General features: G+C 34.8%; 1 protein-coding gene across 10 annotated transcripts in view; it reads right to left on the bottom strand.

The window, feature by feature from the left end:
- The window catches only part of SCAF11 (SR-related CTD associated factor 11), a 73,125-nt gene that overhangs the window by 12,444 nt on the left and 34,702 nt on the right, over nt 1–25,979 (bottom strand). For 7 of the 10 annotated variants that reach the window (XM_026000165.2, XM_026000166.2, XM_072765482.1 and 4 more), the window contains 6 exons: nt 20,995–21,072; nt 16,975–17,072; nt 14,785–14,846; nt 1,909–1,967; nt 1,641–1,750; nt 522–623 (listed from right to left, as the gene is read on the bottom strand). In XM_026000165.2, the coding sequence (XP_025855950.2) occupies nt 522–623; nt 1,641–1,750; nt 1,909–1,967; nt 14,785–14,846; nt 16,975–17,072; nt 20,995–21,072 (509 nt within the window). Of the gene's footprint in view, nt 1–521; nt 624–1,640; nt 1,751–1,908; nt 1,968–14,784; nt 14,847–16,974; nt 17,073–20,994; nt 21,073–25,276; nt 25,445–25,979 lie in introns of all 10 variants that reach the window. The other 3 variants (XM_026000167.2, XM_072765486.1, XM_072765485.1) reach the window with 1 other exon arrangement.

Raw genomic sequence — 25,979 nt, 5'->3', positions numbered from 1 at the left:
AAATGTCATGACAAAAGTAGCGCGTCAGCTAACAGCACAGAGGTAAGATTCAAACGGGTGAAACAGTAGAAGGATAACAGAGCTGAATGGTATTACTAATAATGAATCTTGTCATTTGGGTGCTCTCCCTTTTAAAATACCCGTATATCTACATTTACTAAACACATAAAGGTACTTTTCAAGGGATTCTTTAAACAGCAATCTTCTTTAGGCATTGAAACACCAAATTTAATTTACACAAAACTTTCTTAGAAACGTAACTATTGATTAAAATACCTCTGGTATTAATGACATCTTCTGCTCATGTTAGCATGTAAACACTTTGGTACAAAAAAATTTTGGGGGGCCACCTGAGTGGCTCAGAGGTTGAGCGTCTGCCTTCAGCCCAGGGGGTGATCCCGGGGTCCTGGGATGGAGTCCCCATGGGGCGCCCTGTGGGAGGAGTCTGCATCTCAGCCTCTCTCTCTCTCTGTCTCTCATGAATAAATAGATAACATCTTTAAAAGAAATGTCGTTTTTACCTCCCAGCTCCAGGTGACATATGAGGAAACCAGGACAGTTCCAATTCCTGTCTCTTCTGCCTAATCAAGGCACTCATTTCACTGACCTCGCCAAGTTCTGTACTAAAAGACAGATTTAGGCCTTATCAGACAGAACTCGAAGAACTTTTCAGCCGAACAAGTAGGTTATTATCACAGCAGAAATTTTTGTACCTAGCACTATAAATCACATTTAAAAGACTATGAACCTTTTTCTAAATACTTTCGATATAAACTCATTCCTAATGTAAAGCTTTTTCATTACAAATCAAAATCGTATTTATCTGATTCATTAAAATAATGCTTGAATTTATATCTTAAGTGACAAAATTTTTTAAAAGTCAGGTCAGGTCAGAATAATATCCTTATTACTGAGAGAAAAAAAAGCAACACCATTTTCCATCTCATGAATCAAAGTTGCAGCAAGCAGTCCCAGCAGAAACTGTACCTTCAATAGTTTCCCCTCTGAAACTAAGTGTAAGACAAAAGGAAAAAATAAAGGAAGCTATAGTTACTATAACCAAAAATGGGTATAGTTCAGCTTTTCAAAAGGCTACTAAGACATAATTGTTGTCTTTGGTAACTTGAGCCAAGCTCTAAAATTAAATCACACAATCTTAACCTGTCTTGCTTGTTCAACCAAAGCTAGGTGAGTTTAAAATCCCAACTTAATCTTCAAATTCCACAAATATTTACTTAGTATCCACACACCAGTCACTCACTATAGATTCAAAGATGACTGGGTCTACTCTAAAAGTTTTGGCTGGATTACAATTTAACAAGTAGCCTACCCCTCCAGCACATAAAAAACCTGTGTAGAACAATTTATTAATGAAACAAAACCCACTAAAAAAAAAAAAAAAAAAAAAGAAACAAAACCCACTAGATCAGAGGCAGTTACTACATACTACAGAGTGTCACAAAATAACAGGGTTTCTCTTTACTAGAACTAGTTTATTTTCTAAAACAAAAATAAAAAACAAGGTAGGCTTTTATGTTTGAGACAATTTAAATGTTTACCAAAAGTTAATTATAATAATTAAACCATCAAGTACAAAGACATAAATTAAAAGTAGAAAATTAAAAGTAGAAAATACTAACCAGTAAGTTCTACAGGTAAAAGAAGATTCGCCAGTGTGATTACTAGAAGAAAACATATTGGAGAAAAAATTTCTGAAGCACTGACTGGTACACTGATTTGCTCTCTGAGGCTAGAAAAGTAAAAAGAAGTTAGTGAAACAGCAAACAAACAGACCTCCATGACAAGTAATAGTTATACTTAAATATTTTGAAATATGAGTTTTGGAGTTATGTACTAAACAACCATAGAGTGTTATTATCTAAAAGATTTTTCTGTATTTGAACAAACCTTATTTATCTTTAATGTTCCATTTTTCTTTCCTTCCATTTCACTGTGTGAAGAGTTTCCTGTATAAAGACACAAAAAGACTCAATTACCTTGTCTTAAAATATTTATTTTTATTTTTTAAAAAGATTTTATTTATTTTAGAGAAAGAGAGTGTGTGCAGGGGGAGGGGCACAGGAAGAGAGAGGGCCAATTCTCACTGAGCCCTACAACTGGGTTCAATCTCACGATCCTGAGATCATGACCTAAGCAGAAACTAAGAGTTGAATGCTTACAGACTGAGCCACCCAGGTGCCCGTTTTTATTTTAAAAGGTTATACCCCACCAGTGGATCCCCTCTTTAAATAAATAAATAAATAAAAGCAAAAAACCAAAAAGGGATGCCTGGGTGGTTCAGTCCGTTAAGTATCTGACTCCTGATTTTGGCTCTGGTCATGATCTAAGGGTAGTTGGATAGAACCCCTCGTTGGGCTCCATGCTGGACATGGGGGCCTGCTTCAGAGTCTCTCTCCTTCTGATCCTCCCCCTCCCTACCCCTACTCACTCACTCTCTGTCACTCTCCAAAAAAAATAAGTAATTAATTAAAATTAAAATTAAAAATTAAAAAAGTTTGTAAACCAGTACTGATACTGAAAGTTAAATATGCAGAAAAGCTGCATTTAAAATAATACTTGTATTTGTATAATTTTTCCAAATGCCTTTTTTATCTTGTTAAGCTGGAAATACAAAGAAAACTTAAAAAGCCACAACACAGAAAACTGGTATGGAGCACTGGTAAAGTGCTGTGCTCAGAGCATGAATAATCAAATTCTAGTCAACATTTTCTGGTAGCCTATGCAAACCTTAAACCACCATGTTACAAGAAATATATGCAAGATATCAAATTACTATTATTTTTTAAAGATTTTATTTACTTATTCATGAGAGACACAGAGAGAGAGGCAGGCTCTCTGCAGGGAGCCCGATGCAGGATTTGATCCCAGGACCCAGGATCACACCCTGAGCTGAAGGCAGATGCTCAACTGCTGAGCCACCCAGGTGCCCTGATATCAAATTATTTAATACCAGTAATGCAATGAATAAGTCTTTTTCTGCTATAACCTAAAAACAGGCATTGCTAATTCACCTCAAGTAGCAGCTGACCAGAGGAACTGAGGCCATCAGCCCTTGTCAACCATAAATTATCATTTAGCTACTGGCAGCAATGTCAAGTACCTTCCTTCCTTCTCAAACTTTAAAATTAGGAAGAGCAGAAGTGTTGATTAAAATAGCTTTCTGTTATAGCAATGTTTTTGGCTGCACTGCTTATGATTGTGTTTTTTGGTCTTACTTGTCATATCAGGAAATTTATTTCTATGGCTACACACTTCCAGATAAAGGATACTTTCTGCTAACCACTAAAATTGTGTTAACCTTTACAAATTACTGCTCTAGTTTTTCTTTACCACAAAGCCTATGTTATTAGTAATCTCTACCTATCAATGCATTTGTTGTCCGCAATAAACCGCTGTTGGTACTGTTGTCACTGCTCTTACCTCAGAACCCTAGAAAGTACACAGTGCAAGTGACAACAGATCTTTGAATCTTCTGCCTTGCTTGCCTCACAAAGGGCCTCGTGACTTTGTTAAAAATAAATCACACTAATGAGGAGGCCTGTTTCCTGCTACCTATAAGACCATATGTATTTGGAGTTTCTTCTGTTAGTCCAGTTGGTAATAGGCTACTTTCTACTTAATAACATACTAATTTCCTTTCACGTTACCATACAACAGCTGTTTGGTTTCCTGCTATTATCCATCCTTCACACATGTCCCACCCAGAATTGTTCTAACAAATGTAATTTCAACATTGGGGAAAGGAGTACTGGCTGAGTTCCAGGAATTTAATTTCTTGCTCTTCAATGTTTATTTAAAAGATACTTTTGTTATAAGAAGATTTTATTGGGGGGGGGGGGGCAAGCAGGGGGAGGGGCAAATGGAGAGGGAAAGCAGACTCCCCACTGAGTGAGAAGCCTGACACAGGCCTCAATTCCAGGACCCCGAGATCATGGCCTGAACCAAAGTCAGATACTTAACCAACTGAGCCACCCAGGTGCCCTGATACTGATTTTTAAAAACTGAGTGTAAAGAAGTCAGGAATAAAAAATCATAGGCACTCAGCCACATTCTAGAAGTAACTATCTCCTTCAGCTAAACAGAGAATTGCTGTGTTGTAGCTATACTGGGTCTTTTATACCCTAAGGGTACTGAGTTGTTTTCACTCAAGTTTCATTCACTTAATACTTACTGAGTATGTAAAGCTTATATAGCACTCCCCTTGGAAAACCATCTCAGGAAGACATATTTAAAAGAATGCGCTCTATGTGAAGAACTGTTTTATGGCCAATGCTACACGTGAAAATTCAAAAGGTATTTCACCTATCTGGGTATTTCTCAGGTAATTACTGAGCAGCTCCAATAACAATCTCAAAAATATTCAATACTGGTGGATTTGTCTAAACTGTGGTCTCCAAGAGACCATTTCACAAATCCACCCTGCTGATAATCTATCTGCCTCTGGACAGCAATGATAGGCCTTTACGTTTCTTTTTTTTTTTTTTTTTTTACATTTCATTTTTTATTAAAGGAATGAATGTACAAACTTTAAGACATCAAACAGCACTTCTAGATTTATAGAGAAAAACTACAGAAATTTCCCACTCCCTGTAAGCACTCATCAAATCTCTTACCTATTTCTTCTAAATATTTGCCTCTTTACTTCTAAATAATAGGTCTATGCTACTCCACCTTGATTTTTTGGTTTCAGACATTTTCTAGTGATTTTTTTCTTTTTTTTACTACAGAAGATAAGAGACTTTAAACACCACTGCCCTACCCACTCCCTTAGCTGCTTCCACTGAATGTTCTTTTTGATATATCAACATTTGATAAGCAATATTACATTAATATAACTATATAAACATTATTCACAACCATGTACTAACTTATGATTATTTTTCTTGTACAACTGTTTGCTTTTCCTAGGGTTAATTAGCTACTGTTTTCTCTTTTCCTTTTTCTCTATATTAGCTAACTCTACAACAATAGTATAAATCTCCTATTAATACACTCAAACACATCAACTCACCCACAAAATCTATTTCCTACTCTCTCGGAAATGCTATTTCTTTGTCCTGCTCCAGTCTGAACTGGTAACTCTCTAAAAGCTGTTTAGCAGTCATTCTCAACTATCCTCTATCATTATCCCAGTAATCCCATTTATCTTTTCTCTAGGTCAGAACTCATTTTCTGAATCTCACATTGTTCCTTCATTTACTTTCTCATTTAGTGAAGCATGCACATCCTCCAGCTGAATACTGAGAAAGGGCGTGTGATAATTGATTTTTGAGCTCTCACATGTTTGACAATGTCTTTATTCTACCCTAATACTTGACTGACAGTTTAACAGGGTTTACAATGTCCTACGTTAGTAATTATTTTCCCCAGAATTTTCAAGGCATCGCTCCAGTGCTGCATCCATTGTTGATAACGTTCTTTTATACATGGGTCTGTTTTCTCTCTCTGGAACCTCTTAGGATCTTGTTATCTGCAGAGTTCTAGAATTTTATGAAGCATATGAGTTCTTTCCTCTCTGCTATACTGGGAAAATTTCCTTTGTAGTACCTTTTCTTGATAAGTTTCTGCCTTTTGACTTTCTTGTTTCTAAAATTCTATTATTTGGTACTGAATCTCACAGACTAATAGTCTATTGTCTCATTAACTTTTCATCTCACTTTCTCGGATTTTTCAGCTTATCCTCTATGACTGTTGAATTTTTAAAATTTCTACTATAACATTTTTGATTTCCAAAAGTTTTCTTTTTTTAGTCTTTCTTGTTTCAATGATGAGCTATCCTTTCTTTTATCTGTGAGAATACTAACTTTTAAAACTTGTTTTGTGTTTCCCAGAACTTGGTTTATTCTTTCAGGTTCCTTTTGTCTCTGTTTTGACCTCTATTATATTGGAGGTTTCCCTCAAGTATCTGGTGATCCTTGATTGGTAAGACACTAAAATACTGACTGAAAAATGGTAAGACTGGGTGGTCAGAGCATTTCAACTAACAGGTTTTAATGCAGGGTGATCAAGCAGAGATCTGGCTATTTCATTTGGAGACTCCCAAACTTCAGTAACTTAAGTCTTTTCTCTTAGGCAAGATAGTATCCCAGAAGATGCCTCCTATTTCCCACTCTGGGAATAAACAAGACTGCCAGTGCTATAGGTAGAGAACTAGAGGCCTTAATTATTTATTTGACTTAATTTCCCTCTCTTTACTCTGTTGTTTCATCTATACTCATTTGTGCCAGAGTTTAATCTGGTTTAACCACTCAGAGAGTTAGCCTCCAATCTGCCTGGGTAGACTCCTTCCCCTACCGTGTTCAGCCAAGACTCTGCAGGATAAAGATCTTTTTTTTTTTTTTTTTTTAAGATTTTATTTATTTACTCATGAGAGACACAGACAGAGGCAGAGACATAACATAGACAGATGGAGAAGCAGGCTCCCGAGAGGGGAGCCTGATGCAGAACTCCATCCCAGGACCCCAGGATGACATCCTAAGCCAAATGCTCAACCAGGTGCCCCAGGATAAAGTTCTTTAAAACATTTTAACCAATTCTGGGTTTTGGGCACCACCCATATCCCTGCCTTCAAAGATAATGGAGGACTTCAGACCCAAGACAGACTAAGATTCTATGGTATGTTAACTGATTTTTTCTTAGCTCCACTTTCCCCATGAAAGGTTCAGCTTTCTGCTAAGCAATTAAAAAAAAAACAAAAAACTGTACCTTCAACGTAGGGCTTGAACTCATGCCCCCAAGATCAAGAATCACATGCTCTATCAACTGAGCCAGCCAGACGCCCTATCTGCTAAGACAATTTACCATTCACTTCACACAATCACTTTCAAGTTTTGTGGACATCTCTTATCTGCTGTCTCTTCTCCCTAGTTCTCTGGTCTTGTGGCTTTATATTTTTCTTTTTATTCTTTTGTTGTCATTTTAGTAGGGTCCTGGGAAGGATTAGGGAATTAAACAGGTGCTATGCTTATCAATCTGCTATGCTTAGCTGAAAGCTTGTCTTACTGGAGTTCAGCACATCCTAAAACATGCTTCATGAAATACTCATCCTGAAAGATGTTTCATGAAAACATCTTTTCTACAACACAAACTATTATGAAAAAGGCTCTTAGCTTACAGCCCAGTACTTGGCAGGTACCCAACTACAGCCTGTTTGATTCCAAAGTTAATAAACCCATAATTAAATGGACCTAGCATGTACTTAAAGAAGTACTCCATTAAGAAATGCCTGAAAAGGGGATACTTTTTATAAACTATATCATTTATAAACTATTAGCCCAAACCAAAGATTAATGTTCATTCTAAGTACAAAGTAAAGGACTTCAAAATAAAAAAGTATGACAACTCAGTTGTCTAGCAAACATGAAGAATGAAAGTGACATCTCCTTAACAAATCTGCCAAAGGTATGCAATCTAACCTTTGCCGGTATCTTCAGTAAGGCACCAGTATCATCATCAAATGAAGAAACTAAACAATTTACATAATTTTACTTCAGTCACAGATGATTTAATGGAAAAACCAGTACAAAACCCAAGTGGCCCTAAGTCCAATAAAATTGCCTATTAGCCCTGCTACAATTTTAACTAACATTATGCCAATAATTTCTAATCCAGATGAATGAATTTCACAATTTCATATACTTTATTCATTAGTTTGAGTAGTGTATAACATATAAATAACTTCAGGCATAAAGTCACACATGAATGTTCAAATATCAGCCCCTCCCTACTTCAAAAATGTTAAGAAATGAAAGAAGCTGGGCAGCCTGGGTGGCTCAGCGGTTTAGTGCTGCCTTCAGCCCAGGGTGTGATCCTGGAGACCGGGGATCGAGTCCCACATCGGGCTTCCTGCATGGAGCCTGTTTCTCCCTCTGCCTGTGTCTCTGCCTGTGTCTCTGTATATCTCATGAATAAATAAATAAAATCTTAAAAAAAAGAAAGAAATGAAAGAAGCTAAATGAGTTGCTTCCAAAATCTACTCAAGCAGTCCTAGGTAAAAGACAAGGTTTTCTCAAGAAGTTCTTTTATAAAAAGAAATTTAAATTACCCTTAGGACACAATGGCTCTTAGTCAGTGTAACTAGGTAAATAAATAAAGATGTATTTAATATGCATAACTTGCCGCTAACTCTACCTTCATCTTAATCTCTTAATTCTTTGCTCAGTCATCAAATGCCTACATTTAAGCACCTAAGGTTGCTTTTCTCTGGTTTAACTTTGAGACATTACTGCCCTCAAACTTTGAGACAATTACAAGTGACATTTATAGGTTCTCTTCGTGTCTTCTAAAGAAGCAATTTGTTAATAAACAGTATTGAAGAAACATAAGAAACATGATTTTTTTTTAAAGGAGAAACATTTTAATGTAGTAGAACCAATGAAAACAAACATTAGAAGAAATGTTCCCACCAAAGGGCAGAGATCAGACCATGAGCACCATTAGATGCTAGCAACTCTCCCTGCCACCACCTCACACTGAAATGAAGGAAGGGGCTGATGAGTCACTTGCCTTTTTTCAGATTTTAATTCAAGTAACATATAGTGTATTATATTAAGTTTCAGAGGTAGAGTTCAATGGCTCATCAATTATATATAACACCCAGTGCTCATTACATCATGTGCCTTCCTTAATGCCTGTCACTCAGTTGCTTCATCGCCCCCCCCTCCCCTCCAAGGACCCTCAGTTTGTTTCCTATGATTATTAAGAGTCTCTTATGGTTTTGTTTTCCTCTCTGATTTCGTCTTTATTTTTCCTTCCCCTATGCTCCTCTGTATTGTTTCTTAAATTTCACAAGTGAAATCATGATAATTGTCTTCCTCTGATTTATTTTGCTTAGCATAACACCTTCTAGTTCCATCCACGGCATTGCAAATGGCAAGATTTCATTTGTTTTTGGTGGCTGGGTAATATTCTATTTTATACACACACACGCCCCACATCTGCTGAGGGACTCTGGGCTCTTTCCATAGTTTGGCTATTGTGGACATTGCTGCTATAAACATTGGGACTCAGGTGCCCCTTCCAAGCCCTACCTTTGTATCTTTGGGGTAAATACCTAGTAGTGCCAATTGCTGGATTATAGGGTAGCTCTATTTTTAACTTTCTGAGGAACCACCATACTGTTTTCCAGAGTGGCTACACCAGCTAGCGTTCCCACTAGCATTGTAAAAGGGAGGAACATGAAAAGTAAAAACTCTTAAAGGTCCTATTCCTATAACTGTGATTTATGAACTTTACTCTGAAAAAAAAAAAAAAGACTTATTACATTTCTGAAAGGCAAGGCAAAATAATCAGATAATTGATCTGTAAGTAGGGAACAGACATGATGCTATCAAAATGATAGTTAATTCTATACTAATTATGTTTTTAGCTCAAAAGTACATCCAAACAAGAGCTATCAAAATAAGATAATAATTTGAGTTATAAAGGCTGTAGACAACCATAAAATGAAAGGTTTAAGATGGCTAAAATTACTAATATCATGCTTTCGTATTACCTGTAGTGGGAAGAGACCCCAGATCCAGAGTCAGAAAACTGGTCAAATCCTGGCTGCTCTGAATGTTAGCTATGTGGTCTTGGTCAAGACACAGAGCCTTTTAAAACTGCCTTAAAGTTTACAATTATGAACGTCTCTGAACTTTCTACAACATACAAAAACATGATACCTACAGAACAGATTTGACTAATGTTAACATTTAGCCATTTTTATTTAACATTAATCTGTCTCCTTCCTTCATTAAAGGAAACTACTTACCAGAAATTGGTAGTATGTTCTCATGCATGTTTTTATTACTTAAGCTTCCCGAGTCTTGGTTTTCTATTTGTTACTCTATAGATCAATTATCTTTTATTATCATAAGTAGTTGCAGCCAAGGACAATCAAAGAGTAAGTACTTAATAGCCACTACCACTTTGCCTGATATCCTGGAAAATGCTATTCAGAAAATACCCACAAGAAACTTAAAATCTTATAGAAGAAAAAATAAAAAAAAACAACCAACCCACACACATATGTGACAGGTTTCAATAACTCTAGCAATTACTCTTTTTGGTGCTCATATTGTCCCATTTTTTGGCTAGAGGGAGCCCAATCAAATTGATCCCTAAGACTTTATGTTATGATGCCAATGGCCTAAAAAACTTCCTTGATTTTAGAAAAATGTTCTAGGAACATCTTATTTACTACCTCAAACCCAGAATCAGTTGTTTACTTCAAGGTGCCCTGGTACTTTTATTGCGAAATAGTATTTGAAGAAATCCAGGCACCAGGGCTGGGTTACAGTGTTTTCGTATCATTTACAAATTTTATTTTATAAATACTAAAACAGCTCTTTAGTTACCTTGTAGTGAAAAGAACCCTTCTCCCCCAATTCATGTCTACCTGGAAACCTCAGAATACTGCCATTTAGAAATAGGGTCTTGGTAGATGCAATTAACGTAAGATTGATAGAAGATCATACTGGATTAGGGTGGACGCTAACTAAATACAATGAGAGTGTCCTTATCAGACACAGAAAATTATATAGGGAGACACAGAGAAGGATACATAGAGAGATACAGAAAGGACATGTGGAGATGGAGATGCCAAAGATGCAGCTACAAGCCAAAGAATGCCAAAGATTGCCAGGAGCCACCAGAAGTTAGGAAGAAGCAAGGAACTGTTGGGGAATTACCCCAAAGATACAGATGCAATGAAACGCTGGGACACCTGCACCCTGATGTTTATAGCAGCAATGTCCACAATAGCCAAACTGTGGAAGGAGCTTCGGTGTCTATCGAAAGATGAATGGATAAAGATGATGTGGTTTATGTATACAATGGAATATTACTCAGCCATTAGAAACGACAAATACCCACCATTTGCTTCAACGTGGATGGAACTGGAGGGTATTATGCTGAGTAAAGTAAGTCAATCGGAGAAGGACAAACATGTGTTCTCATTCATCTGGGGAATATAAATAGTAGTGAAAGGGAATATAAGGGAAGGGAGAGGAAATGTGTGTGAAATATCAGAAAGGGAAACAGAGCATAAAGACTCCTAACTCTGGGAAACGAACTACGGGTGGTGGAAGGGGAGGAGGGCGGGGGGTGGGGGTGAATGGGTGACGGGCACTGAGGGGGGCACTTGACGTGATGAGCACTGGGTGTTATTCTGTATGTTGGTAAATTGAACACCAATAAAAAATAAATTTATTATTTAAAAAAAAAAAAAGGAAGAAGCAAGGAAGGATTCTTCCCTAGAACCTTCAGAGAGAGCATGGGTCTGCCAACATCTTAACTTCAGAATTCTAACCTCCAGAATGGTGAGAAAACAAATTTCTGTTGTTTTAGGCCACCAAGTTTGTGGTTAATTTGTTACAACAGCTCTAGGGAACTAATATAGACCTAGGCATAGCTTTCTTTTGTTTTTAAATCAACTCATAAATAAAAATTAATAATACAGGCATAATAAATCGTAAAACTTCCTTACATGCAGAATCAAACTTTTTCTAATTACACACCTTCCTGGACTTACGATGGGATTATGTTTCAACAAACACACTACACTGTAAGTTGAAAATACTTACATTTAATACACCTGAGCTACCAAACATCACAGCTTAGCCTACCCTACCTTAAACACACTCAGAACATTGCCATTAGCCTACAGTTGGGCAAAATCACCTAATACAAAACCTATTTTATAATAGTGTTGAATATCTCATAGATAGAATTTACTGAATACTGTACTGAAAGTGAAAAACAGGCTGTATGGGTACAGATTGATTATATTAGTAGAAGTATTTTAGCTTTTTACTCTCATGATTGCATGGCCCAGCATCACAAGAGTACTGTATGTACTACGCATACGTAATACTGGCCCAGGAAAAGATCAAAATTCAAAGTGTACTTTCTACTGAATGTGTGTCACTTTCTCACCAACAGAAAATCAGAAATCCTAAGTCTAACCATCATAAATTGGGGACCATCTGTAATCTGAAAATAAATAGATCTTATTTATATATGACATGCAAATATCCATGTTTCTTCAGAGCACCTCTAGTGGTTGTAGAGTAGGCTTCTTAAGTGTTCAAGAGAGAATTCTTGATAATACTCCTAAACATTCTATCAGCATTCACCATTTCAGTAATTAGCAACACCATTTTTTTTTTAAATCCAGCCTACAGCTAGGTTTTATTTTTTTTTATTTTTTTTTTATTTTTATTTATTTATGATAGTCACAGAGAGAGAGAGAGAGAGAGGCAGAGACATAGGCAGAGGGAGAAGCAGGCTCCATGCACCGGGAGCCTGATGTGGGATTCGATCCCGGGTCTCCAGGATCGCGCCCTGGGCCAAAGGCAAGCGCCAAACCACTGCGCCACCCAGGGATCCCTAGCAACACCATTTTAACAGTTCAACAGGCCAAGACCTTAGAATCAGCCTTATATGCAGCATTCAATCCATCAGCAAATTCTGTTAATTTCACCTCTGAAATATATTCAGAATTGAACCACTTCTCACTATTTCCACCAATACCTTCTTGGCCCAATCTACCGTGATCCGTAGCCTAGAAAATGGCCACCTAACTAGTCTCTCAGACCTCCTATGATCTATTCTCCCCATAACAGGAAATTTACCCTTTAATAACATGTCAGATCATGTTACCCTAGAAAATTCTTCTCATTTCACACAGGCCCTAAAGGACCTGCCTACCAATGTCCTACTCTTCCTCCTCTTCCTAACTCAATCATTTTAGTTATAGTGACCAATGTGCTATTTCTTGAACATACCAAGGTTGCTCTTGCTCGGGGCTTTTGTATTTGCTATTGCCTCACGAGCTAGAACACTCTTCCCTGGGATATCTTCATCGCTTCCATCCCTTAATTCTTTTAGATTGCTAATTTAAATATAAACTTATCCAAGAGGATTTCCCTGATCCCTTATATAAAATATCATATCCACAATGTCATCACCCTTTATCACTTTAAAAACACTTATCACTACCTGTCATATTATACATTTATCTTTTTATTGTCCACAGAAGATACACTATTAGCAAGTACTTTATCTCTTTTGTATACTACTATACTCCTAAGAGTCTATGGGAAGAGTTGATCTCAATTCCCTTTGGCTCTACTAGTATAAACATTTTATACTGAGTACGCGCTGTATACGGATTTAGAATTTAAATCTGAGTAACTTTCATTAAATAACTAAATACATGTTAACTATGTCATCAGGTACATAATCTATTTTAATGATATAAGTAAAACTGGCCATTTCACATATATTAAACTCCTTCAAGTAAAAAGCAACATCATAGGAAAAACTAAAAGGAAAATCAAGTACCCTCAATGAATCCAGGTTTGTAAAGACATTTGCTCATAACTACCTAGGTATTAGTTAGTACTCCTGTAGTATCCACTCATAAAGCATAATGAGTATTTCTAACTATTCTAAGCCAAACAAATTAATTCAGGCATCTTTACTCAAGTAGACTCTATGTTACAGGGCTTGGACAGTGTTAACCTTCTGGCAGGAAGAGTTTTCTCTCCCTAAAAAGAAGTCCATGCAGAAGACATATACTAAAGGAATTTTTAGTAGTCCTAAGATTAAGATTAATATAGGGAGAACATGCCAAGTTACTAAAGAAAATCTAACTCATTTATCTTCCTCAGCATTAAATTTCATATCAGATCTTAAAGTTACTGAGCAAAGGTTATCCATAAAAAAGGATGCTAATCTATAGCAAAGACAGAAAAACAAAGTTTTGACACCTAAACTTTTTAGGTGTTAAAACTTTTTAACAAAAGAAAAATGCTATATAACCACAGAAGCCCTTATATTACTACTTTCATATTAATAGTAAATTCAACGGCAGTAAATGTTGGGACCTATAAACCTGAAAGATCATGTTAATTCCACTCAGAAAAAGTAACAACACCCAAACTTCATAACATAAAAAATGAAGCTGATTATCATTTATTTTTAAGACCAATGAATTCATTAATTCTCTGAATCTATAAATAGAAATTCATTGTAACCTAACCTGGAAAATAAATGTGCATCCCCTTGCTTACAAACAGCTCACAGTAAATTTTTCTTTGGAACAGAATAAACGGCTTGAACCCTGAGGAGGAGTCACAAAGCACAAAAATGGTGCCATTTTTCTCAGGCTCTGTTGCAGGCTTTCCTGAATTAGAGAACCACGCACCAGACAAGAACAAAAGACAAGAATATTTAACTGCTCATGTAGATAAATCTATAAGAGGTGCTTCATTTCCAAACAAAAGTTTCAAATTAAAAGTGTGGCTAGAGGCCAAACCACAACTTCTCCTGGGAACTGTGACTTAACTTCCTACTGCCACAGACTTCTCCTAGTAACCATGAAGCTACTGCTTAGTTTCTGGCCCACAAACTGTTTTACCTCACCCCCCTAAGGACTTGTGCAGAGTGCAGTTAAGACCACATGCAGGCTGCTAACCACCAAGTAATTAGAAAACTCTTCTCTCCTTCCCTTTTCTAACACAAACAGCACGTGTGTGCACATACACTCACAGGCCATCTCTTCCATCTCTCCAAGCTGAGCATAAAGGGGAGAAGACAGCATAGGTGACTCCAGGAAAACAGTTTATATAGGACCGATCACAAGAGACAGAACTCAGTAGAGTTTTGGACATGACTATTTTCCAAACCAAAACATAACTAATAATTCTTATTAGAACTTTAACACAAGCATTGAAGTTAAAAAACAAATAAGATAGAAAACACAAGAAAGTCACTTACTATGTGTCATCTTCAAGTCATTAAGTTTTGCACTTAATAGATCTTCTTTTACGACTTTTTTCCTGTAAACATTAATAAAGAGGTGAAATAACTAAGTTATTACTCTGCCCATTTACTTTCAATTTGCTGCTAAGCAAAATAAGACTTTTAAATTCTAGCAAAGAAAGCATGACTAGTTGTCACTCCCCATTCAGTTGCCACTTTCCACTCCAATGACTTATAAATGAGGTTCATTACCAAGAAAAAAAAAATCTACCAAGAAAAAAAATTTTTCCCAATTCCCCTCCCTGGAATTAGTATAAAGTATCAGATAGGGAGAGATGTCAGTTTTGTTTTGTTTTGTTTTGTTTTTTTCAACTGCTTTAGAAGGGAGGCAACACTGAATGGATATCTAAGTGTTGTAGAGACTAGTCTATGTGCAGTAAATGTAAGATTGAATGAGAAGAATGCTAAAAACATTCAGAGCCTACAAAGATATTGAAATATTGAATATTCAATAGCTGACAGATTTTCCACCTTGGGAGAAATCATGAAGGAGCTGACTTGGTAGGCAAATGCAAATTATTATTTTGCATCTGTTATTTCTCTATACCATCCACTACTGCAAATCCCTGAGAAAAAGCAGTTAAGCATATGGACTATTTCAGCTGTGTTAGACCCACTGAATGGCCCTGTTATAGGTCAGACAGTGACAACCACTGCACTCTCAGTAAGCGCCAGAAAAAATTCAGAGAAAGCATAAAATCCATATCCATGACACAGCTACACCTAGTGATAGGAGATGAAGCTAGCAGAAGTTCTTCAGTGTGCTGGGAGAAGTGTGCAACTATCTTCTATGTAAACATAAAATGCGAGAATCAAAACTGACTCATACAGTTAAAACATTAATAAAATTTGCTCTAATGCAGTTACTAATAACTTGGTTTTATGACTGGGTTCTTGGAATGTTGTGTTCCATAAATCCCTTAAAATCACATACAAAGTTTTGTCTGTAAGTATGTTTTATGAACTGCTTTTCCGGTAGAAGGTGTCTGTAGCCTTCTTCAGATTCTCAAAGTCTATAACTTCCAAAAAGAATAAGAGCTGCAGTACTATAAATTGTGGCATAATTTAATAAACCTTAAGAACTATTGTCAAATATTTTAGCAACTAAATAAATCTACTCTGTTAATAAATAAGTAGTCTGGGGGGGTGCATGAGAGGTGCAGTTGGTTAAATGTCCGACTTTTGGTTTCAGCTTGGGTCTTGATCTCAAAGTCCTGATATCAAGCTCCATGTGAGGCTACATGCTCAGCATGGAGTCTGCTTAAGACTCTCTCTCCCTCTGCTGCCCCCTTGCCTAAAACAAATGAATCTTTAAAAGAAGAAGAAAAAAAAGTAATTAGTACCCTGATTTAATGTACTAATCAATCATAGATTTAAATATGAATTGGCAATATATATTGTCTTAGGAATACAACTTTTGGACAGTTGTGAATATATGTCAGATCAAAATGGGCTTAACTTTTAAATGTATTAGAACAATTCACATATTAATAAATTAATTTCCAGTACACTATTAACTCAATTTAGTTAAAAAAAAATATGTTAAACATCTATTATACTTATGTACTAAACAGTGTATTTCTAGGCATTTATGTTTTAACAGCAGCAATTAAAGAAACAAATCCAAACGTGTTAAAACACAAATGGTTGTTACGGTAGGTACCAAGTACCTGCTACAATATAAAGAAAGAAAATCATCAATAATAAGCAGTTTCAATTACAACTGTCTTATGAAGAATGCTGTACTATATATCATTAGTTACTTTCTACTTTTTGCCCATAAATATTAAAGCAGTGCTATGCAAAATGTGGTCAGTGGACTAGGGCTTATTCATTATTTGTCATATACAAAAATGAGTAAGCTTTAACTTACACTGCTATAACATTTTTATTTTACAAAATATCCATCTAAACAGATTACAGAAAAAAAACTAAAAAAAAAAAATCATCAAAGATACAGTTAAAATTCTATTTTCAGATTTCAGCTGGTCTTTTCTTAAATTACCAAGTGTGTGCTTTAAAAGAGGTAACTGAATACATTTAAACTCCACATCATTAAAAAAAAGAAGAAAAAGTATTCTTCTTCATACTAGCTCTCTTCTGGTTCTAAACATTTGGACTCCAGTTCTAAAGTTTATCACTAACCTCATATAGCTTTTAGAATTTTCACAACAGGAGAGCTGTTTCTTAAAAGAACTTTCAGTTTTGTCTTTTGTTTCTCTCAATTGTCTTTTTACTTGAACCTAGAAGAAAAGCAAAATCATTTATTTAGAGTGATAATCCAGCATCACAAATGATAACTTATCAATTCTCCTTTGAAAGGATAAAAAAGAAACAAAATTGTCTGAATGAAAGAGTAGCCCATATACATATGCTTATTTATTCAAGCATGCTAAACCGTTAAGACTGGTTAAGTATGCTAAAGCTCTGTGGAAAAAAAATAGTGAGAGGCGTGTAAACAGAAAGTGCTCATGAGCATAAATATATGTATATACATAGGACTGAGAAATTAACTCTATTTGAGGATAACAAAGAAGACTAATGACACGGTCTTAATGCAGGAATTTGTCTAAGGAAAAAATATTCTGAATGGAACAAAGGATACAGTTGCAAGCAACAATGAGAAGCCAATGAAGACAGGGAAGAGTGTATTAGCAGGATATGAAGTCGATGTAATATATTAGGACCAGATTATAAAGGGCCTCAAATAAGAAAATAACTCCAAGGGAACCAAAGAATAAATGGAGCTACTAAAGTAAATGAATGAAATGATCAAATCTCCTTTCCAAGATAAACTTTGTCAGTGATATGGAAAATGAACCAGTTAAGGAAGAGACTATTAAGACTGGGAAACCAAAAGAAAATTCTTATAGTCATGTCTTATAGTCATGTCGATCTACACTGTGTGTGAGACAATAGTCATTAGCCATATGTGGCTAGTGAGCACTGAAATGTGGCTTCGTTGAATTGAGATGTACTCTAAGTGTAAAATATACACTGGATTTCAAAGATATAGAACAACAAAACACAAGGTAAAATATCTTAATAATAATTTTTAAAAAATACTGTATGTTGACAGTAGATATGTTGGATTAAATTAATTATAAAGACTGTTTCTTTTTACTCTTCTAATGTGAATACTAAAATTTTTAAATTATCATAGGTTGTAGTACATTTCTATCGGCAGAACCAGTCTAGATGACAATATGAGGGCTTACAAAGAAGTGACGAGAGGAATGAAGAAGAAACACATTTAAGACATTTCTCTACCCAAAGACGACAGAGAAAGAAAAAATGGAAAAGTCTCAGATGAGTTCTTGATTTATTAATGTTAGATGAAGATATAAATCTGGTTCTGAGGAAAGAGATCTGGGCTAGTGTTAGAGTTTTAGAAGCCATGCAAATACACGTAAGAGCTTAAAGCTACTGGAGTACTCGAGAAGATGTAGAAAGTATCCCCAGAAAATTGAGAGGAACTTAAAATTTTAGAAATTATTTTTAAAAAGGTTAAGGTAGGCAGAGAGCAAAGATTGTAAAAGGTCAGATTAGTAAGACAAACATATATACAAAATTCATAAAAGGATTTTACCGTAAGCCCAAGAAAATAAAGGGTAGTCAAGAGCACCACATGCAGAAAACAAAAACTATTCCAACCTTAGTGAGGACAGTTTTAGTAAAAATAACATGATAGAGGTAAATGTTCAATGTAGGTTGAAAAGGAATTATGAAAAGGGAGTAAGTAAGCAAGTATAGATGTCTCTATAGTAAGCAACTATAGATAACTGGAAAGGAATAAAGATGATAAAGTGAAGATTCAGAAGTAAAGGTCAAAAGAAAATATTAAGAACATGTAAGTAATATCACATAATAGGAAATACTTTTTAAGTCTAACTAAATTAGGTTACCACTGCACCAAACTTTTTTATTACTATTTTCTATTTATTTTTTAAAGATTTATTTACTTATTCATGAGAGACACACAGAGAGAAGCAAAGAAAGACACAGGCAGAGTGGAGAAGCAGGCTCCCTGCCAGGAGCCTGATGCAGAACTCAATCCCAGGACCCCAAGGGTCACGACATGAGCCAAAGGCAGACACTTAACCACTGAGCCACCCAGGTGCCCTGCACCAAACTTTTTTGAAAAAAGATAGATAGATAGATAGATAGATAGATAGATAGATAGATAGATAGATGATAGATAGATAGATAGATTGACTTCAGAGGGGGAGGGGCGGGGGGAGAGAGAGAGAAAGAGAGAAAGTCCCAAGCAGACTCTGCGCTCAGTGTGGTGCCTGACCTGGGCCCAATCTCATAACTCTGCTCTGAGATCACAATCTGAGTGGAAAGCAAGAGTGAGATACTCAACCCACCCAGGCAACACTGCACCAAAATTTTAATTGAAGTAAAACATATACCATATTAAATATAAAACATAAACTGTTATTCCAAGCAACAAAACTTTATTTCACATAAAGCAACAAAAAAAGTTTTAGAGGAAAATGTCTTTGGAAGCTAGTTCATGCCAATACATCTTCAGCAACATAATATATACATAGTCTGGAAAAACAGAGAAGCTGTCTTTCAAAGAAGCCATGTCTTAATTTTGATCATAATATTACACATTTATATAACATATCTTTTCTCCAAGAATACTAATTTATACAGATTTATAATTACACAATTACAACCAGCAAAATCATTTTTTACATATGTCATGTTATTTCAATTGCAGTCTCATTTGTTCCTTGTCACTGAGATTCATCTGGTAAAAATATATCAAAACAAATTATAAATACCTACACTGAGAATATCTTATGCTTAAATAGTTTTAGGTCACTTCCATACCTCTTCCTACTCACAAAGACAGGAACCAAGCTGTTTTTGACTTATCCTGCTACTTGGGAACATCCCCCAACCAACCATCAAGGGCATCAGGTATGTATATAGTAAGAATTCTTTTCTTTTTTTTTTTTTTTTTAAAGTAAACTCTACCTGCAACGGGGGGGGGGGGCGCGCTCTCAAATTCATTACCCTGAGATCAAGAGCTGCATACTCAGGGGCACCTGGGTGGCTCAGTGGTTAAGCATCTGCCTTTGGCTCAGGTTGTGATCCCGGGATCGAATCCTGCACTGGGCTCCTCATAGGGAGCCTGTTTCTCTCTCTGCCTATGTCTCTGCCTCTCTCTCTCTGTGTGAAAGAAGAAAGAAAAGGAAGAAAAGAAAGAAAGAAAAAAAGAGAAAGAGAAAGAAAGAAAAGAAAAAAAGAAAGAAAAGAAAAGAAAAGAAAAGAAAAGAAAAGAAAAGAAAAGAAAAGAAAAGAAAAGAAAAGAAAAAAAAGAAAAGAAAAGAAAAGAAAAGAGTTGCACACTCCACCAATGGAGCCAGAATTGCTAATTCTTAAAAGTATTTTTGGCTATACATCATTCATGACTTGTACATGAATCTTCTCATACAAGAGGATATCTTCTCATACATTTTACATAACTACTTACTCTCCTTTCGTCTTTTTGCCTTTTACTCATTAACTCAGGAATATGTTCCTATTTCTTTTTATTCTTTTATTTGTAAAAATGAATCTAACTATAAATCATAATCATGACTCATAATCATAAATAACGTCAATGAGATATGTATTTAAATGTGCATCTCATGAAAGTTATTAGGATTAAGCACTATAATAAAATCATACTTAATAAAAGTCATCTGCCCATGCCAACCTGGAAACTATGAGAAATCTCTCAAGATCTCTATCAATCCCTGCATCCTCCTCCAACTGCTCACTTTCTTTCAAGTACCAGCACTTAAAGACACCATTTTATATTTAGTTTTATTAGCTTAATTTTCCTAACATAATAATGCTTTTCATGAAAGACAATTTTTGGGTATTTCAAACTTAAGTTTCCAACAGAAGTAGTATTTTGTGGAAAATCATAAGGTAACTAACATGGATATGTCTTCTTTAAGAGGGCAAAGAAAAAAAAGGTTCAGAATTTTTGTATCCTTGTAGGTAAGTCTGGGCTTGCCATGCTAAAAAGAAATGATAAATCATATATTAAATCTAAAGTGGAACAATTCATAAACGTACTCAAACTGGCAATTTATGAAGGCAAAATCATCTCAACTAAGTTTATACAATGCATGCTACAAAATAAAACTTGAGTCTTACCTTAACACAACCTTCCAATGCACTCAATTTAAACACTGCCTGAAACGGTTTTCGGTCAACAGGACATGAAGCCAGTATCTGAAAAATGATTAGCAAATTATAACTTTACAAGTGTTTCTTTAGGAAAGATCAATATTAAACTATAACAAATGCATTTATAATAAGTTTTCTACTGGAAAAGGAAATAGATAATTTTTTTCTTCTTTCAAATATAAAAATACTTTGCATCTGTACCATGTCAGAGAGTAATACATATCTTAAATTTGTTAAATTCATTCAAACACTTATTAAGCACCTACTATATGCTAGATAAGTGCACTACAACAATCAATGAGAGATAAAAATCTGTTATCAAGATAATATCTATTAAGACCTGCTTATGAGGATCCCTGGGTGGCTCAGCGGTTTAGCACCTGTCTTGGGCCCAGGGCCTAATCCTGGAGTCCCGGGATCGAGTCCCACATCGGGTTCCCTGCATGGAGCCTGCTTCTCCCTCTGCCTGTGTCCCTGCCTCTCTCTCTCTCTCTCCGTCTCTCATGAATAAATAAAATCTTAAAAAAAAAAAAAAAAAAAGACCTGCTTACACAGCTGAGAACTACTGGTATATTGAAAGGAGAACTACACTGAAATCAACAGCTCTGTGATCTAAAGCACTTGGGCAACTCTAAATCAGCTATAGAAGGAATGGCTTAGACAGGTCCCGTACAGATTTCAATATTCTATGACTTAATATTTCTCTCCAAATCAATTATTTTGAATAAACAGTTATATCAGCAATAACTTCTCCGGAAAGTTTCTTATATATCCTTCAGAGAATATCCAATGCATATACATATATATGGTATATCTTTTTAACATACAAGATAATTAATTCATATGCTGAACTGAATTTTGTTTTTCTTTTAATTATGTATCTTAGATTGGTTTATATTACTAAGTGGCCCTATTCTTAATTAATACCATGGTATGCCTAAGAGTTTTAATTTACACTTTCTTTCAAATAAGTAAAAGTGGGCATATTTTCTTATCTTTAAGAGCTCTTCAAAGTTCTTTTTCTTTAAATTGTTTATTCATGCCCTTTGCCTAACTTTTTTATTAGGTTGCTGGTCTCTTTAAGAAAACTGAATTGTAGGCATTCTTTATAGATTAAGGAAAATCATCTTTTGATCACTAATTGGTTCTAAATGAACTTTATTCTGATAAAATTATTTCCTGTACTTTCAAAACTAATGTGATCAACTACAGGAGTTTCTCTCATTATATATTTAACTATTTATACAGGAATAGGTCTATATTTAAATAATTTGAGATGGAGTGTGTTGTCCACTAGAGTAGGAGGGAAGATTCTGTACCATATAAAAATGCCAAAAGAGGATATTATTAATACTTACAGTTATAAAAGTAAAACGGGATTTTAACAACATAATAGCAACATTCTAAAAGACCACAAGATAGTAAATGGAATTTTGATAAAATTATCTTATATTCCTTAGTGGAAAAAATGCCATTTTTGCCTTTCTGGACTTTGGAACATATCAAGATATGTTTATACAAGCACAGGAAGACCAGACCATATGTAGACTTTGATCATAAAATACATTTTTACAAAGCCTATGAGAGAAGTCAAAATATAAATTGAGTTACTTTTCACTACTCTGCTAAAAAGTAATTTTTCTTTTCCTGTTAAGTAAATAGGTCTTAATAAAATGCTTTACCACATCTGAATTAGGAAATGTCACCTTACTGTATTAAATCGGTTCTGACTGGTAAAAGCCAGCTCAGCTTACTTCCAAGTTTTATAGATTTAGGATGCTATTACTTTCCCTACAGAAAACTTGACCTTAAGAAGCTTTGCGACAAGTAGTGACAAAGCTGTCCATATCTTTTTAATAATGCATTGCAAATAGCAATTCTAGTTCAAGGAACTCAACTATGTGATTGTTGTTTACCACATTAGCATTTTACTATATGAAATTCCTTAAACTAGAAGTTGTATTAATATATTTATAATTCAAAATAATATTTAAAAGTGAAAACTTTCGGGGCGTCTGCATGGTTCAGTTAAGTGCTCAACTCTTGATTTCAGCTCAGGTCATGATCTCAGGGTTGTGGGGTCAAGCCCCATGTTGGGCTCTGCACTGGGTGTTGAGCCTGCTTAAGATTTTCTTTCTACCTCCCTCTCTCTAGTTTAAAAAAATTTTTTTAATTTAAAAAAATAAAAATTTTCAAGTTCTTACAAATAACTAAAATTTCAGAATATACCTATTTCTATTTTAAAGGTAAATTTAGATAGACATTCAAGAAAAAAACAATGACAGATGCAAACTTTGTCTCTGTCAAGGTTTTTTAAAGAACTACTAACAAAGGGAAGTTCTGAATTTATTATCTACTTTCATATCTTGTCCTGATAAGTAACCTTGAACAAATTAGACTGTGTGTCTTGGCTACCTCATTTATGAATATACAGATAATAGAACCTCTCTCTATGGTTCTTATGGGAATGAATGGAATTACTCTAAGAGTGTATCGCATATACTAAGCATTGTGTAAAGTCTTCCAAATACCAACTAACTCCACTATACAAACAAAAACAAAAAAAGCTTAGTTTGTTAAGAAAAAGACAACCCACAATATGTTGTTTTACACCCAGGGGAGAGAAGTTCCTAAAGATTTTTTTGTTGGAATTTGCAAAGCTCATGACACATATGGAAATTAATATATTTCATTGTATCTATTTCAATTTGTAACACTTAAGATCTAATGATAAAGCCAGCGAGTTCAAGAAATTTACTTTATCAGGTGCACCGAATCTTTCAAAACCCCTGAAATTACATAACCTTATTTTCTTTCTAATGATAAAGCCAGCGTGTTCAAGAAATTTACTTTATCAGGTGCACTAAATCTTTCAAAACCTCTGAAATTACATAACCTTATTTTCTTCCTTATTAAATTTCCTTGGTTGACACCAGCTAAATGCTACTCCTTCCTTTAAAACTGACAGTTTTAACCGGAGCCATTCCATTTTGATCTGTTTCAAATAATAGGGTTCTGAGTAAGATTTTGGTTTTGTTCTCTTCTCCGTAAGCATAATTGCCACAGATTTGTTTAAGGTTTCATTTGAAGAAAAGGTTGCAACTGCTACTACAAAAACAAAAAGAAAACAAAAAAATAGTTGGAAAACCACTGCTATATATTCTCACAATCTGTGTATACTTATATTTTCTATATATAGTTAGTACTAGAAAATAAGTTCATAGGTTTTCTTTAGCTCAGACTCAGTCATCAGAAAAAATGCTGAGAACCAAGTTATCCTCTCTAGTTAAGGAAAGCATAGGGAAGAAAATGAGCTACCTGTAGTAGATAAAATAAACTATCTTTGCTATGGCTACTTAGAATTGAGAACATCCATTTCTGACCTTATAACAGTTTAACAAACATTTCAAAGGGGAAATAGAAAAGAATTTCAGTTATCCTGAGTTAAGTCTTCATTGCATACTTCAGTAAATTAAGATTGACTAAAGAATAAAAAAAAATCAAAAACAGATTCTTAAAAATTAAATGGATCATTAATTTTTTATTAATGTATATTGTAAGAAAAGTACAAAGCTACATTAACACATGGCAGAATTGAAAGACATCATCATTAGCAGGAACTAATGCATAAAATTACACAAAATGCGATGATCAAATTAAAAATGGTTTGCGTTGGCCTAATTTTAAGGCATTCCCAAGGGTACTTCACCCTTATAAATCCAAGAGATATCCATTCAGAAAATGTCAGATATTTTAATCTTACTTTTCATAGTTTGTGTTAATATAATTGATTTATAATTTTTAAATTGTTTTAAAACTGCATATTTAAAACCAATGTAGAAAATTTTGAATATACTTATTATGCTTAAAAATGTGATTTTAGTTTTGAAAACTGTCCCAAATTGTTTTCCTTATATACAACAAAAAAATACCCCTTGATTATTCACCATTTTGATTCCTTACATACAACAAAAATACTCTTTAATTAATCACCTATTTAAACCAATATGGCTTTCATTTAAGTAATTTGTAAAGTATCTAGTTCCATAATCGAGGTTAGTTCAATAACACCATTCAACTTGATACAACTACAAAATTAATAGAATTTGATCACTGCTTTACAATGTAACATGTATTAAAAAGTAGAGCATATATTTTATTGTGAAAGCTCTGTACTAAGGTTGTATCATTTAAGGAGGCAATTTTGATAGGAAAAAAAAATCTTCCTAATGATTTCAGTAAAACATACCCTAGTATTCTGAAGCGTTGTAAATTCCCAGCTCAGATAAACCCATATTTAAATGTAAGAACAGGAAACCTTCCTTATTTGGAATTCAGGATTCTTGATTTCTAATATTTCTTGCTTCCTGTTGCTGCTCTATCCTCAATCACAAAGGCTGCCTACAGATAGCCCCTCCTAGAGAGAGAGAAGCAAGTGTTAAAGGTAAGTGCTTAAAGACTAAATCTCAGTACCTATGCTCATAAGTAGGTTTGTCGGTTTATGGGAATCCCCAGAACATCTATCTTTCCTACTAACAAACAGAGCACATTATATATAACTACAGTTCTAAAACAAATAAAAAGGATTTAGAATGCATATCATTAGAGGCTTATTTTAAAAATCTATTTACAAGAACCTATTTTTCTTGTTGATGGTTCCAAGATACCTAGCCTGGACCTCCAAAGAAACTGCTCACCTGTATTCAGACTACATGTTCCCTATCACACTTAAACCAATTCTTTCAAGACAGTCCTTGTCAATCCACATTAATGAAACTCTTGAGTTTTTTATAACAGCTTTTAAGAATGTATTCCTAAAGGACAAATGACTGTCAGTGATAAAATTAACATCAAGAAAGTATTTTATCTAACTACTCAAGAACCCTTTCATGTTCTTGAAGATACAACAGTTGGGTAAGAATTACATTTAATTCTAATTTCTTTTTACATTT

The sequence above is a fragment of the Vulpes vulpes genome, chromosome 8 (assembly GCF_048418805.1).
Source record: "Vulpes vulpes isolate BD-2025 chromosome 8, VulVul3, whole genome shotgun sequence".
NCBI lineage: Eukaryota > Metazoa > Chordata > Mammalia > Carnivora > Canidae > Vulpes > Vulpes vulpes.
Note: the sequence above shows the minus strand (reverse complement) of the source record. Positions and strands in the feature narration are given on the sequence as shown.